Source organism: Stereum hirsutum (assembly GCF_000264905.1).
Source record: "Stereum hirsutum FP-91666 SS1 unplaced genomic scaffold STEHIscaffold_15, whole genome shotgun sequence".
Taxonomy (NCBI): domain Eukaryota; kingdom Fungi; phylum Basidiomycota; class Agaricomycetes; order Russulales; family Stereaceae; genus Stereum; species Stereum hirsutum.
The window spans coordinates 1,411,206-1,426,101 of record NW_006763145.1 but is presented as its reverse complement, the minus strand read 5'-3'; the positions used below and the strand labels follow the sequence as shown (position 1 = coordinate 1,426,101).

At 47.7% G+C, this 14,896-nt stretch overlaps 4 protein-coding genes across 4 annotated transcripts; 1 reads left to right on the top strand and 3 right to left on the bottom strand.

The window, feature by feature from the left end:
* Positions 1-3,657: 3,657 nt before the first annotated feature.
* On the top strand, positions 3,658-3,954 carry STEHIDRAFT_40222 (uncharacterized protein; the record flags this gene model as incomplete). The annotated part of the gene is made up of 1 exon (XM_007308244.1): positions 3,658-3,954. A coding segment is annotated over one exon (297 nt), but the record flags the coding sequence as incomplete, so codon positions are not given.
* A 1,894-nt stretch (positions 3,955-5,848) lies between these two features.
* Positions 5,849-9,202, bottom strand: STEHIDRAFT_103145 (glycoside hydrolase family 3 protein). The gene is made up of 13 exons (XM_007308640.1): positions 9,043-9,202; positions 8,939-8,989; positions 8,703-8,883; positions 8,487-8,637; positions 8,281-8,430; positions 7,717-8,201; positions 7,409-7,663; positions 7,307-7,352; positions 7,216-7,248; positions 7,020-7,161; positions 6,750-6,968; positions 6,399-6,673; positions 5,849-6,340 (listed from the first exon to the last, which is right to left on the bottom strand). The coding sequence occupies exons 1-13, from the start codon at positions 9,196-9,198 to the stop codon at positions 5,935-5,937; spliced, it is 2,550 nt and encodes an 849-aa protein (XP_007308702.1). The 5' UTR covers positions 9,199-9,202; the 3' UTR covers positions 5,849-5,934.
* Positions 9,203-10,281: 1,079 nt separating this feature from the next.
* On the bottom strand, positions 10,282-13,026 carry STEHIDRAFT_103139 (DnaJ-domain-containing protein). Its single transcript, XM_007308639.1, has 11 exons — positions 12,907-13,026; positions 12,757-12,828; positions 12,609-12,671; positions 12,412-12,511; positions 11,668-12,328; positions 10,914-11,609; positions 10,797-10,861; positions 10,657-10,738; positions 10,567-10,604; positions 10,459-10,506; positions 10,282-10,394 (listed from the first exon to the last, which is right to left on the bottom strand). Exons 1-6 carry the CDS (start codon positions 12,918-12,920, stop codon positions 11,317-11,319), a joined length of 1,203 nt encoding a protein of 400 aa, XP_007308701.1. The 5' UTR covers positions 12,921-13,026; the 3' UTR covers positions 10,282-10,394; positions 10,459-10,506; positions 10,567-10,604; positions 10,657-10,738; positions 10,797-10,861; positions 10,914-11,316.
* Positions 13,027-13,199: 173 nt separating this feature from the next.
* STEHIDRAFT_149589 (carbon-nitrogen hydrolase) lies at positions 13,200-14,832 on the bottom strand. Its single transcript, XM_007308638.1, has 11 exons — positions 14,636-14,832; positions 14,424-14,583; positions 14,297-14,365; positions 14,168-14,238; positions 14,065-14,113; positions 13,930-14,004; positions 13,780-13,858; positions 13,643-13,712; positions 13,560-13,588; positions 13,445-13,500; positions 13,200-13,377 (listed from the first exon to the last, which is right to left on the bottom strand). The coding sequence occupies exons 1-11, from the start codon at positions 14,825-14,827 to the stop codon at positions 13,286-13,288; spliced, it is 942 nt and encodes a 313-aa protein (XP_007308700.1). The 5' UTR covers positions 14,828-14,832; the 3' UTR covers positions 13,200-13,285.
* Between the last annotated feature and the right edge of the window lie 64 nt (positions 14,833-14,896).

The following is a 14,896-nucleotide window of genomic DNA, read 5'->3' as shown; positions in this document are numbered from 1 at the left end:
CTGATACCTGTACAAGGGGTGATAAAATCGCGAATTTGATTAAATTGTCCGATTAAATTGTATTTTTAATAGCACATCAAAGACATGATATTTTCAAGCAAAACAAAGCTCTATGGGAAACTTTGGGATATAGAGAAACTGATAAAGGCCATAAACAGTCAGTGTTATAGCCTGTACAATTATGGGGTCAGGGGACATTGCGTGGCACAAAGTGCAGGCTACAGCATAGTACTACTCTACATAGAAATGGACCCAGAATCTCATTCCAAGAGCTCATTTATAAAGCAACTGTACCATAATTTTATGTAAATTACTTCAGAAAGTATTAGAACCTCTATTTCTGCTCAGAAGAGGCCATGTTGTGACCTGCACTTTATGCCACACAATGTCCCCTGACCCCATAATTGTACATGCTATGACACTGGCTGTTTATGACTTTAATTGCTCTCTATACATACCAAAGTGTCCGATAGAACTTTTGTTTGCTTGAAAATATTATGTCTTTCATGTGCTATTAAAATTACAATTTAATCGGGCAATTTAATCAAATTCGCGATTTTATCACCCCATGTACAGGTATTGGCAGAATATCATTGCCCGGTAGATACTCCATACAGACTACTATTATATCATACAAAAGACCGTACAATAATCAAGACCCTCGCTGAAAAAAACTCAAGTCATTTTTGAGGCCACAGTGCCACCTGCATTATTTTTGTTCGCCACAGTAGGTAAGAAATAGAAGAGGATGTGTCTGAAGATGAATGGAGTGGGAAAGGGAAAAAAAAGCAGAGAACAGGAAAAAAGAATATATCTGCATGTATGCTCCTTACACCATCCCCTGTCTATCCTGAGCCCTTGAGCCAAATATAGCAGGGCTTGAATAGACTGTGAACTTGTCTAATTTATTTTGCGCACAAATCATGCTGAACAAGATAAGTGTATACTATCCCCCAAGCCCAATGAACCTCGAAGGGGGACTGGCTTGATTTACAGAGCTGTCCTTTCACATCACTGATGAACTTAAGGTGAAAAAAAGACAGTAGACACTTTGATCAGCCTTTACTATCAACATAAACATGGATATATTGTAAGCAATTCTAACTTACTTTAGTAGATAATAGTAGCCTATGTTGGGGAAGGGGGTCTCATGGCCAAAGCACTGTAACAGATCCCCACTTAATAAGGCTCTAGCTCAAGCATCACTTATTATCCTCATACAATAGTTGTATAGTTCATGCGCTTTAAGTAAATACTTTATCTCCAATGGTCTGCTCACTTTTAATAGACTGGTTGTGTTCCAGAGAGCACAATTTTCCAAAAGTGATCTATTTTACACCCCTCCAGCAATCAAATGAATTTTGGACATAAAATATTATTCAGCAACACACAAATATTATGCAGATAGGACAATGTACTGTACTTTTCAGACTAACTGTTCATGTAGATTTTGCGTGACATATTAATGACTTGTTCTGTTTATCGTGTCACAGTTTGGTACAATAGGGTTATATATTGTTACGACCACACCAGAACAACCATATCCTATGAAGAGGGGTTGCTGGCAGGCGATCTCTCACTCAGAAACACACACCAAGGGCGAGGAAAAGGTTGTATAGGAGGGAGATTGACGATCTCAAGACTAGAGTACAAAACAGGAAGTAGGTTTATATACTAGCCAGAACCAAACACAACCAAACTCAGGCCACAGTGGTACAGAAACTTGGAAAAGTGTGGCCCAACTGTGGCACACACCAGAAAATAATAGAAAAGGCATGGAAATGATGAAAGGTCATGACATATATGACAGATATTTAACAAGAAATATAACTTACACAAATCACCCCGACGTTCTTTGTCCGCTCTGCTAATCTTGTCCAGCTACAATATGATTTTCATAGACAATCCCAAAGTTTTCGTTGGCTACTGAGCTAGATGGTGAGGCTACATTGGGAGAACCTTTTTCTCCCAGAATATAAGAGAGGTTGTAACTTGATCTGTACGCACTTTTCCCTTCCTCAAAAACTCTTCCTCCAAGTCTCATCAATCATCTCAAAAAATGATTTACACACAACTCTCTGCAGATTACAAAAAGGCAATCACCCCGCCGGCGTCAGCTGGGCTCGCCCCCTTCAAAAACCTTAGCGACTTCTTCTCCTCTGAACCACCAGTCGCCAGCTCTATTCCTTTACTTCTAATTAGTCTTCCTTCTCCTGATGTTCTCTCCTTCCTTCAGCGCACACTGTCATCAAAGTGGAAGCAAGGTGCACACAGCATTTGTGGTCTTTGGCTTGATGATCTCTTACCTCTCTGGATTGTTCTTTCTGGGCGAGGATTCTGCCTTTGATCTTTGGCAGAGACACCTAGATTGAGAGCCATTGACTTTGGCACCATTGTCTCAAATATCATAATGCTCTTCACTATCTTTCCCACATTGCCCCTGGGATTAAGCATTTCTTCCAGATCATTAGATAGAATTCCTTGCTTAATAGCACCCTCAATTTGACAACTCTCCATCTTGCCTCCCTCTTCACTTCTGAGTATCTCTGAGGCAGCATCATAGACAGTGTTATGCACCTCTTCCGCACCTAGGAATTTCCACATCCTGCGCTCCATCATATCCACATCAGGACTTTGGACTTCCAACTCCCTTCTTCACGCATTTTGACGTTGATTAGTCGGTGTTCGATTCTGATAAACCTATACAACTTGGTTATCTACACCGTATTTGCAATAATATTTGGCATGGCATATTCAACACTATTCTTCTCCCCCTTTCCGTTGGCCACCCTTCTCATCTCCTTAATGTCGAGATGTTCAATAACCATTACATTGCCGCAAAACTTGATTTTATTAATAATACAATATTGTATGGTGACTTCCTCAAATGGCCCTTGAATGCTCCCTGTGACCAATATCAGATTTGTACGTCTTTGGGTAAATAAATGTACTCAGATTTTCCCACCCTTGTGCAATGGTAGGTTCTGACCAAAGCTCTTTCCTCTTCACCAATTCTCTGTTGAGTATTGCATCCAAACACTTTCCAATGTACGGGCGCAAAGGGTGCAATCATGTACTCGTAGTGACATAAAGTCTTCGAGCACGGTCATGTGTCATTGAATCTTTGTGTGACACATGTTTGTTCGATGTTTCTTTCACCTAAACCCATGCCTCCCATTCGCAAAACCCCTCTCACACCCTCCAAACATGGCCGGATACTTCAGCTTCGCAAGCTGGGCTGGGACTACCACAGAATTGCCAAAGAAATTGGCTGTGCACCCTCAACAGCCTTGTATACTCAGCGGCGGGAAGAGAAGTATCATACTCACAACGATCTACCCCGTTCGGGTCATCCTTGCGCTATCGACAATCGCACGGAGTGCCACATCATCCAAGAAATCAAAAATAATCGATTTAAGCCCTGTAAATACATTTTGGGGGTTACTTATTCCAGAAGTAACAGAGCGCCAAGTCCGTGGCATCGCCAATGCTACCGGCTATCGCCACTGTGTCGCACGTCGCAAGCCCTTTCTTTCAGCGGCAGCGGTCAGAAAGCGTCTCCAATGGGCTAAGGATAATACAGGGAGAGATTGGAGCTGGGTTATATAGATGGATGAGATGTCAATAGAGTTAGGAGAGAGGCCGGGTCAGAAAAGGGTGACACATCGTCCAGGAAAAGAGCATAACTTTGAGTGTACACAGCCAATCTTCCGAAGTGGGCGCAAATTGATCATGGTTTGGGCATGCATCGCTCACAGTGTCAAGGGTCCCATCATCAAGCTGGATTTACCCCCACCCAAGAAGGATCAGAATGGTCAGAGGAAGGATGGAGGAATGGGTGGAAAGGAATATGTTGAGCAGGTGCTTCATGGTCCTTTGAAGGACTTTGTGAAGGAGATGGAGAGTCGTAGAGGGTGTGAGATCCTTGTAGTGGAGGATAGAGCCCCCGGCCACAAAAGTGTTCTCGCCAAAGCTGCCCGAAACGAGCTCGGGATCAAGCACCTTCCCCACCCAACATCTTCCCCCAATCCAAACCCCGAGGAACCGCTTTGGCTCAAGGTGAAGAACCGTGTAGCGGACCTCCCTGGATCAGCTAATTCTCTTGACAAGCTTTGGGCTGCTGTTTAGAAGGTATGGGATGAGTTAACAGTCGAGGACATTGAGGCTCACACAGGACAGATGGACACGAGAGTTCAGGCTGTGGAGTAGTCAAAAGAAAAGCATACAAGGTTTTGAAGCACATAGAATATTTCATTGGCATGTAGTCTACAGATTCCGTACATAAATTTTGCCACCAGCAGTTGTGTGAGCACACTATCGCAAAACGACGTGAACATAGAGACTCCGTGTCGACCACGTGTTCCCAGACTTTACGTTATCGCCAGTACAGTGAACGAGATCGGGGTTCATAAGCGAGTAAAGGTAAACCCTGCTCAATTGTCAGTGGAACAAAGATTCAGTTAGTGCCTTTGGAACACAGAAATACAAGGTGAAGAGACAGAAAGAGGAATTGTGAAGGGAATATACACAAAGATGATGAAGTTGCTATGGGTGGGTTTAGCACCTTATCCATCTTTCTCTGTCCACATTTTTCCAGAAAGTGAGCACAGCTCCTAGTGTTGTGCATGGGTCCATCCTTGGCGAATATAGTGTAAGACTAGTCAAAAGTGTACCACGTTATTAGCAATAATTTATAACAGAGAAGAAGTGTAATACCTCTAGAGGGTTAGATTTTGTGTGCCAAATATTTGTCAACTTGTATTCAGATCAGATGCAGGCAACAAATGAGTGGAAAATGTATAGGCTGAATGTACAGGTTCCTTCTTGAACCTTGCAAAGTGTTGCCCGGCTATAACACCCTCTGGTAAGCCGTTACCTGCTGGTCCAAACCAGGGAGAGATGTTGCCGTCTTTATTGTCACTGAAGCATCCATGCATAGTGGAAAAAGGGTAATCTCTTTCCAGGGTAGCCACTGAATGTTATGACATAGAATTCAAAGGTGGTAAGTGGCCACTTAGGCTGTGAACTCAAGGGGAGCTGAGATCCTGAATGAAACACCGGGAGTCGATTTTTTTGTTAAGGGAGGCGAGGGGTGAACTAACTAACCGTAATTAATATTTAAATGATTTAAATAATATTTCTGAGCCAATCAGAAGAACCTCCGCTCTTTATTTCTTTTGGGGAATGAAGTATAAGTGATTTATAATCAGTCTATCATTCAATCTGCACTTGAATTAGGCTAGGTTATGTTCGCCGTTGACGTCGATCTTCCCCTACCCTAGCCTAGGCTAGGTTATGTTCGCCGTTGACGTCGATCTTCCCCTACCCTAGCCTAGGCTAGGTTATGTTCGCCGTTGACGTCGATCTTCCCCTGCCCTAGCCTCTGAGCCCAAACCTTATGCTTCTATATTTCCATGATGCATGGCTGTTCAATCACACTCAATTTACCAGTCTGAGCTTTGCGTAAGACTGCCCAACAGCGAAACTCTTAATTATTTCACTCTAGTTTTGACCCAGTCATCAACATTTTGCCCACAAAATGGTTCTATAATAATCCAATTAGCATCAGCACATGATACCTACATCGCTCCCAGCCCAATCTATCATTTTGGCGATTTTTGACGATTTTCTGAGTGGGGTCCAAAAAATTTTTAAGAGGCCCGAGGGCCTAACTAACTAACCAGGTCCTGGTTATTCATTATATTTGTCAGCTCCCCTTGCTTGCTGGTGCATGTTGTCATCTCTCCTCTGCCAGCGACCGTCCAGCCATGATGTCCTACAACCACCGCACATGGTACAACCAGGCCACACACCGCTCCAACTCATAACGACCATCAGTGAATTGCGAGCTATGTATATATATATATATTGTAAGAAAGACACAAAACACCAGCACAGCACAGAAACAATCCTCACTACAGAGACAAAAATTATCTAAACTCCTGTCCACTGCAGGCCTCTCTTCATGACCACCTCTCCTTCCAAAGGCAGACTGTCACTGCTGTTTCCAACAGAGATGCCATAGGTACCAGAGCCAACAGTCCATACCCCCTTTCCCGCATCCCAAAAGGAGAAAGCATAGCGATCAAGGGCAATGACGGCCTCTTGTGACTCTCCCGGATGAAGATCATGCACCTTAACAAACCCTCTGAGTTGCCGATGTGGGATGATATTACCTGTAGGTGGGTAGGACACATATAACTGGACAACCTCAGAGCCAATGACAGGACCAACATTCCGGACCGATAGCGAAATGTGAACCTCGAATCCAACATCATCAGATGAGGGTTCAGAAATGGTGAGGTCCGTGAACTCAAATGACGTGTATGAGAGGCCATGACTATGGTAAGCCATTATGATCAGCGCTTTGGCTAGGAGAAAGTCATCAGAGCACTCACCCGAAAGGGAACAGTGGATGCACCTTCCTTGACTGATAGTACTTATATCCTACAAAGAGATCTTCCCTGTAATGGATTTCGCCCGCCTCGCTTTGGAGATTCGGATAGGCCGGAATGTCTTCTATGCGAACGGGGAAAGTGAGAGGCAGTCGACCAGATGGGTTGACTTTGCCAAAGAGGACGTCTGCGATGGCATTGCCGACTTCGTTTCCCTGGTACCATGCTTGAACGATCGCCGAGACTCTGTGTATCCAGGGCATTGCGACAGCAGAGCCCTACAATTGGAAGTGTACACAACCGTGATGGGTAAACCTCAGAAAGAGAACGACGACAAAATTGGCATGCACTCACAGACTGCACGACAACGATGGTACTAGCATTAACTCTTCCAACTCTCATGATCAGCTCGTCTTGACGGCCAGGAAGGTCGAGGGAAGGTCGATCAAAGCCTTCACTCTCCCATTCCGGCGTCAGACCCGCAACAACTATCACCGCGTCGGATTGAGACGCGAGTCTAACGGCGTCCTCGATGGCCTTATCGGGGTCTATCTTCGCCGCACCACCTAAACGCTATATTCCGTCGTTAGTAGATAGAAATATTCCTTTAACGGTGCGACGTACGACACCACGCATCAACGCGGGTTGTGAAAGATCTCTATCGCCTTCGCTATCCGGCGGAGACGTGTTGGTGTACTCGACCAGGACCTCGACTGTCTCTCCGCCGATGAGATCAACTACTGCCTTTTCTTCGATAGTGCCCTGACTGAAGTTCTCCTCAGAGCTGAAAGAGTAACGATATAATAGATAAAACTGTTACCCGTAGAAGAAATCCCCTGGCGTCTGTCTCGTCCTTGTTGGGAAGGTGGATGAGCAAAACAAATACAGCAAGGAGAGGACGACGAATTTACCAGTTGTCGATAGTAAGTTTATCGTTGATCCACAGTTTAGCCCGGCCTGGATTGTTACAGCACTGTCAGTACGGATACACCATCGAAACTGGTTAAATCCACCTGCGACGGTGAGTCCCAAGTCAAAGGGGCCGCTTTCTTCAACAAGAAGCCTTCCACTGAGCTTGATCGTCCACTCGGGAGTCATCCCTTCGGGCAAAAAGTCGTTCAACTTGATGCGAGTGTCTTCAACGACGAAGCTGGCAACTGCACGGTCTGGGTGACCTTCCTCATCCTGCGTGTAGAAGGTGCAGAGCCAGCCGGGCTTCCCGTCCGGTGTCGTCAACTGGTTCTCGAGCGTCGGTAAATATTTGTGGGCTAGAACGTGTATGTTCGTCATCGTGACCCGAAATACTCAAGATCACACACACCATAACACCCGAGCTCGAACTTGATCTCGACACTCTCAGGAGCAGCCTGCTTTATTCCTTCCCATGGAGTGACGACGTATTTCGGTTTGAGAGCGGCAGAACCTCCTCCGGAAATAACCCGAGCGCGAGCGTTCGGGCCGATAACTGCGATCCTCTTGATTCTCCTCTGCGTGAGGGGGAGTACGGCGTTCTGGTTTTTCAAGAGGACAACACCACTGGCAGCTAGACGCCTGCAAAACGCACGTATCTCGGGAGAATCGCGCGAACGCTCGACGCCATCGCCATAGACGATATCTGGATTTTTCCGGGCGACTTTTTGCACGAAAGTGAGAATGGCGGTGACGCGATCATCGATGGTGGTACGAAGGAGTTTCTGCGATGACAGGGTGTGGTAGATGAGATTCGAGGTCCTCCAGCGAGGAGGTCCCGGCATCTCGAGGTCGAGGCCTGCATTGAGAGCTTCTGCAGTGCCGTAGGTACCGTGCCTGCATCGAAAAGACGTCAGAGTCCGGGACTAATGAAGCTCGGATAACAATAGATTTGAGGGTGTGGAGAAGGACATACCAATCGCTAATTACTATTCCATCGAAGTTCCACTCGTCCCGAAGGATCCTCTGAAGCAAGTCTGGGTTCTCTGAGCAGTGGACGCCACCAATCCTTCCATAAGAAGTCATGAAAGCCCACGGCTTCGCGATCTTCTGAGCAAGCAGGAACCTAGCACAAGATGTCTGGGGATCTAGAGGGTATATAATTCAATCATCAATGCGCACGGATATAGGTATATCTCTCTAAGGGCGCGGTCGGATACGGCGGAGTTGGCAGCAGTCCGTTCGTGCTCTTGATCGTTTCCAACGAAGTGCTTTATGGTAGCGGCGACGCCTTTGGACTGAAGACCGGCGACATATGCAGCGGCCAGAGTACCTTAACAATAGTAATGGTTGATGAGATATAGATGCGATTAGGTGACGAAAATACCGGAGACATACCGGATAGGTGAGGGTCCTCCGAGAACGACTCAAACGCGCGCCCTCCGAGCGGAGAACGTTGAATGTTGCAAGTGGGAGCGAGAAGGATGACGGAAGATTTTATCTTGGTTTCTTCTGCGAGAAACTCGCCGGCTTCACGAATAAGCTGCTCATCGAACGTGGCAGCTAGCGACGTTGCGCACTGAAATTGTGTCGTTGAGAACACGAAGTCTTTGGGCAACTAAGCGAAGACGCACGGGCAAACAATGCGCTGGAGTAGGAAGAAAATGAGACGACCCACGAACGCCCTACAGACATACCTGTAAGTAATAGCGATGGGCGAGAAGAAATAACGACGTACGTTCGGTCCATCGCTCATCCTGACCGCCGGAATCTCCAGGCGTTCGATGGCGGAAGTATTCCACCAGTTCGGGCCCGCAAGCAGAGATATTTTCTCGTCCAAACTAAGCTTATTGACAAGATCGGGAACAGATGCATCCAAGAAAGACCGCGACATCGTTGCCATATCTGCAGTGAGCGCGATGGGGACCGAACGGGACGAGCAAAGTCCAGCGTGTCTTTAAGAAGACCGTGGTCGAAGGACTGTAATGTCGTGAGAAGAACAAGGCTCATTTCTAATGGCCAATCGAGCGCATGTCGAGTCAAAGCACGGCGAAATTTCCGACGATGCAGACTCATGACGCGACGAGAAGGAACAACTCCCCGCGATTTCGAACAAAGACGCCGGTGACCGTCCCGGTCAATTAGGGCTCCGACAAAAAGTCCTGAGCCAATGATACCCTGTGTTAGTAACTCGGCGGCCCCCGAGGGACTTTTTTACAGGTGTTAAAAACAGTTAAAACAGAATATTTAAATCGATTTAAATATTATATTTTCCCTCAGGAGCTGCCAGTTTCGACTGACCTGGAGGGCTTTCAAAGCACTAGCGGTTCTTTTGAGCGTCTCTGGTTACTATTTGAACTCCTAGAACAAGTTCTACAGCACATACACTCATGGTATGTGAGGCCGTTGGCGAGAACACGCACCGTAGACTCGGAAGCTGTGGCCGTCGTGGGAATAGGTTAGGGTAAAGTCATGTCTAGGTCGGGTTAGGGGCCCTAGAGGATGGAATACGACGTCAGGAGTTAGTCAGGAACTCGAAAGAGTCTTCCCTGAACGCGTATCTACTTGTCCAGACGTCAGGATTTCTTACACCTTTTTTACAGATCTATATAGCACCGTATCGGGAGGGTTGTTAATAACAAGTTATAAACAGTTATTAACAGCACTTTTTTACAGCTGTTATTAACTCCCGACTTATTGTCGGAGCCCTACGGTCAATAGGTCCGATCAACTCAAAGATTAGATTAGATTAGATGATCTGCAGACGATGATCCGGGAAACATGCTCGCTGATTCTGCTATTTGCCCTCTTTACCCTTCTTCACCTTTCTTCACCTCTCTTCTCGCCATTTTCACTTATTATACATTTTCACCACACATCTACTCACAGAATCTAAATTTCGAATGTCAGCCGAACCACAATCAGATTTCTCCGATGTTCTGACGAACCTCGCGCTTCCCAAAACCTCCGCCACACTCACCTTGCGCATAATCAAATCCTTCGAATACCGCACCGAGCGAAGTCTTGTCCTTCACAATATCAACCTGGAGACAACGACTGTAGGAGAGCTCAAGGAGCTTGCTCGAGCGGGTATGATCCTCATGTTCGTCTCGCGTCCGAGAGCTAGAATCTCACTGAAGCGAAAACCCAATAGCTATCCGAACGCAGCCAGGATGGAAGCCGTACCGTACCACCACTTTTGGTGAGTTTCTAAGGTTGAATCCACCCTCCCATGACCTTACAGAAACGTCCGCCTGCGTAGATACCATGAAACTGTACACAAAAGCCCACGGTGCAAAGGTGGGCCACACTCCCCTCAATTTCTTTAGCATCACCACTAACAGCGACGCAGACGACCAACCTCATCATTAACCTCGATCACGACGAGTGGATCCTCGACGACGATAGCAAGACCCTAGCAGACTGTGGCCTCGGTACGTCTCATAGTGTCTTTGCCACCCCCGACCACGCTCTCTGACATGTCCACTACAGAAAATGAGACCGAAGTCAGCCTCTTCAACCGTGCCCTATACGAGCAGTTTAAGCTGAACCCAGAGGTACGTTCGCTTCGGTCTGAACGCCGTACTCACCCTCATTTTACGCCTTTAGACACGCTGGGACTAGAATGCTAGTTCTCGGTGCAGCGGATTTTTTATTTCAGCCTTTTCTTTTTTTCATTAGGGTTTTTGGGCAGTCATACCTCCAATTGTATCAGAATCCAGAGCAGCCACCAGCTAAGATGTACACACAGACAAATGTGCAATGAAATCTATCATGGATGCATTATTTAATAAATGCAGTAGTGTCAATGGTGATAATGCTGCGAAGCATCCGACGATCAACACGAATACAATAATTGCAGAAACGACAAACGAACACAACAGATGAAAGAAAAGAAAGCTCGCAGTCTGAGTGAAAGGGTCCCACAACAATTCGTACATAGAGATGCCGCACCGCCCCTCCAACGTTACCGGCAAGGATCCGCATCATATCCAGAAACATGCGTCCACAACTACTGGTTAGCGCACTGTACGCGCGGCTCTCCCTCGTCCTCCTCCATCTGTTCGTCCCGCTGCGCCCGATCGCGTTGCCGTGGGTCAACGTTGTCGAGGCTGACCTCGTCAATGATGATGTTACTCGGGAATTTCTCGATCGGTCGGCGGGGAGGAAGGGCACTTTCGAGAAGAGGGATATTCTCGACGGGTATGTGCTCGGGCCATGCGATAGTGAACCTGACATAGAGATCGCCGAAATCATGGTGCCGCTGCGAAGGCATACCCTGACCGTATATCACCTTGAAATCGTCTGAAAGGCGATATATATTCAGTATCCGTACGTGAAGATAATGAGAAGAGGTACGCACCATGCTTGATGACCTCCCCAGGCGCAATACTCACGAGTAAAACACGGTCGTCTAGATGCTTGATCGCAAACTGGCCTCCACCGAGAGCGGTAAGCAAGTCGATCTCAACCTCCGTAACGAGGTCGTTCTCGTTCCTCTTGAACCTCTCGTGCGGCTTCTCCTCGATCACGATAATCACGTCCCCAGGCGGAATACCCGGCGCCTGATCGCTCTCTCCCGTGAACTGAATCGTCTGCCCTCCCTTCATACCCTTGTCGATATGCACCTCCAGCATCTTCTTCTCCGAGATGACCTTGCGCGCATTACAAGCCTTGCACTTGTCTTTATGGTTGATGATCTCTCCCGTACCCGCGCATTCGTCGCAAGGCGACTGGAGCTGCTGAATCATCGGGCCCATCTGGCGAAGCGTAACCTTGACACCGCGACCATGGCAGACATGACATGACCGGATCGCACCCTCCTTTCCACCCTTGCCGTCGCACTTCGTGCAGATGACGTTACGGGTGAGCGCGAGTTTAGTAGTCTTGCCTTTGTAGAGGTCTTCGAGGGAAACGTGGACGCGGTGGACGAGGTCTTTGCTCCTTCGTTGGGCGTTTGACCGACCTCCGCCGCCACCGCCACCGAAAAAGCCGCCACCACCGAAGAGTTGACTGAAAAGATCCTATAGAGAGAAGCGACAGGGAATGATAGGAAACGAAGAACGATGAGTTGCGTGGTATGAAAGAGATGAAAGGAAGACCGTACCTGTGGGTCCATGCCGCCCATGCCACCCGACTCTGAAAGTCCAGCCTCTCCTCGTGCGTCATAGATCTCCCTCTTTTGTGGATCGGACAGGACTTCGTATCTGTCTCACGCAATGCATGAGAGACAAGGTGGCGATGGGGCACGCACGTAAGCGCTTTGGTCCTAGGGAGTGCGGGATCGGAAAATCGACGGCTTACGCATGGGTGACCTCCTTGAACAGCTCGGGATCTCCACCCTTGTCTGGATGCAGTCGTAGAGCTCTGTAGAAGCAAACTTCGTATTAGATGATGGCTCTAAGTATCGAAGAGCAGATGTGATGTCGGGCAGCGAGGGTTGTGAATGTACTTTTTCCGATATGCCTTCTTCAAATCCGACTCGGAGGCATCAACGGGCACATCGAGCAGATCGTAGAATTTCCTTCACAAAGGAACAGGTATGTTAGCACACGGGCTCGCCACGCACTACGCTGTACGAAGTCGAAGTCAAGTTACACACCTCTCCTTGACCATGATGAGTAACTAGGTACGGATTTGTGTATACAGAAAGGATATGAGGGTAAAAGGCGTAATTGGCGTAGGGTATGGAGAGTGTAGTGGTGGTGGTGGAAGGAGTGCTGACCGAACGAGGCGGCGGCTGTTCAGCCAGGGTGATAAAAGTGGAGAGAATGCCATGGAATCTGCGAGAAATTTCACGGAGAGTTCCATCACGACGCACTCAGCATTCCAGCGCTTACTCAGCGCTCAGCCACCGTCGCCCAACAAGGCGTCTTTCTCGCATCCCTAACATTCAAATCTTCCGTTCATTGCCTTGGTCCTGTACATTTTCACTACACTTTCTATATACGCACAAATACAGATACGACCGTCCCCGTTGTCTATGCACCCTTGGACACATCGGGATACACATCGAACCTCCGCTGCACCGTGACTGGAATTCCCGCTCTTGCGGCCTCGAACGGCTTCGGGTCTGACGATTCGGAAACTTTTTTTAGCGCCGAGTGTGTGCATAACAAGGCGAGATTTTAAAACCCTACCGATGTGAGCGTAAACGATGGTTTCACCTTCGGCGGCTTCGCAGAGTTTCTGAGCCCTGTAGCGCCTCGTCAGCGTTGGCACGCCACACAGGTTCAGCACAGAATAGGAACACACATAGGATCTATCACCATAGAATGTCCCCACTGCGATGAATAGTAGGGTCAGTAGACTAATATAGCCTTAACTGCGGTACTCACAGCATGGTATGCGGCGGTTAAGTCCCTTGCTGGACTGCACATTCCAAAGTAGACTTGATTGTCGACAGCGCTATCGACAAGGCACATAGATGAGTCATAATTTTGAGAAACAGCACAAGGAACGCAAATCCTCTCACCGAGCACGTTGGAGGAGTTCCCAGTGCAGAGGCCCGGTAGTAAGATTGAAGGCTCCGGGATAGATCAACACTTGACAGCCTGTGTGGCACCAGGCAGTGTCCGTATCAGAAGCCGAGGCTGCAGTGAGTCTAGAGAATAATGAGGATCACCGTTACGGGCAGCAATCATGGCCAGTTCCGGGAAGCGAACGTCGTAGCAGATACCGAGCCCAATCCGAGCGAAATCTGTGCAGGCAATCACTCAGAAGGGCTGGCACAGGGAATTATTCTGTGTCTGACGCTAACCAGTGTCAAACCAGTTCATAGTCGTTCCACCAGTTAGTGTTTCGCTTTCCTAAGAGAATTCAGTTCAGCCATAAGACCGACGTCCATTGAAGAGATGTGGCACCTTGAAGGTGATCTTGCCGGGAATGTTGATGTCGAAGAGATGGACCTTCCGATGAATAGCCACAAGCTTACCTAGAGTCAAATATTACTTCACCACAGCAGTCTGATATGGTAGAGGAAAAAGACCAACCTTCGGGTGAGTAAACTGTCGAAGTATTATATATCTTATTATCTGTGGCATCGCGCTCAGGTATCGAGCCTGTGGAGACCAGCACTTTAGCTATATTTAATAGTGGGAGTGAGCATAAGCGACCGACCGCCGATAATCCAGACACCAGCTTCTTTGGCAGTTTCTGAGAGCATTTTGACTGACTCGCACTGGGTCTTGGAGACATCGAACGTTTCCGCAGAGTTGAAGCCTATGGTCTCCGCATACTCCGGAAAGTGCACATGCCCGTACGGCGAGTTGAAGCATTCCTATTCTCTGCGCATCAGATTGTGCGGATCACTAGACATATCGAAGACAAACAGGCAGAACAACGAGGTCCGGCTTCAAGGATCCAGAGTATGAAGGCTTGAGGGCGTCTCCAGCACCCTCTCCCTGAGCTGCCTTGAGGATCATGTCCCGAGCATGTTTGAGGTTCACAGACTTATCGGGTGTGACTCCACCAAGTTGAATGAGGGCAAGGTTGAAAGGCTTGAGGGTCGGTGCGGTGGACATTGCTCTTGCAGTAGGAATGTGGCGAAAGCTGGAACGGAGATTGCGAAAGATAGGTGAGAACAACATAGA

What these genes read in the sequence shown, in the direction of transcription:
- STEHIDRAFT_103145 (XM_007308640.1), bottom strand. Translation starts at nt 9,198, where the DNA reads ATGTCGCGGTCTTTCTTGGATGCATCTGTTCCCGATCTTGTCAATAAG. An exon ending in CTCCAGCGCATTGTTTGCCC is followed by an intron (nt 8,884 to 8,938) that starts GTGCGTCTTCGC and finishes ACACAATTTCAG; the next exon opens with TGCGCAACGTCGCTAGCTGC. An exon ending in GGAGGACCCTCACCTATCCG is followed by an intron (nt 8,638 to 8,702) that starts GTATGTCTCCGG and finishes ACTATTGTTAAG; the next exon opens with GTACTCTGGCCGCTGCATAT.
- STEHIDRAFT_149589 (XM_007308638.1), bottom strand. Translation starts at nt 14,827, where the DNA reads ATGTCCACCGCACCGACCCTCAAGCCTTTCAACCTTGCCCTCATTCAA. An exon ending in TGGTGTCTGGATTATCGGCG is followed by an intron (nt 14,366 to 14,423) that starts GTCGGTCGCTTA and finishes TGGTCTCCACAG; the next exon opens with GCTCGATACCTGAGCGCGAT. An exon ending in GAACTCCTCCAACGTGCTCG is followed by an intron (nt 13,713 to 13,779) that starts GTGAGAGGATTT and finishes CCTTGTCGATAG; the next exon opens with CGCTGTCGACAATCAAGTCT.
- STEHIDRAFT_103139 (XM_007308639.1), bottom strand. An exon ending in AAGAAGGCATATCGGAAAAA is followed by an intron (nt 12,672 to 12,756) that starts GTACATTCACAA and finishes TTGCTTCTACAG; the next exon opens with AGCTCTACGACTGCATCCAG. An exon ending in TGGGCGGCATGGACCCACAG is followed by an intron (nt 12,329 to 12,411) that starts GTACGGTCTTCC and finishes TTCTCTCTATAG; the next exon opens with GATCTTTTCAGTCAACTCTT.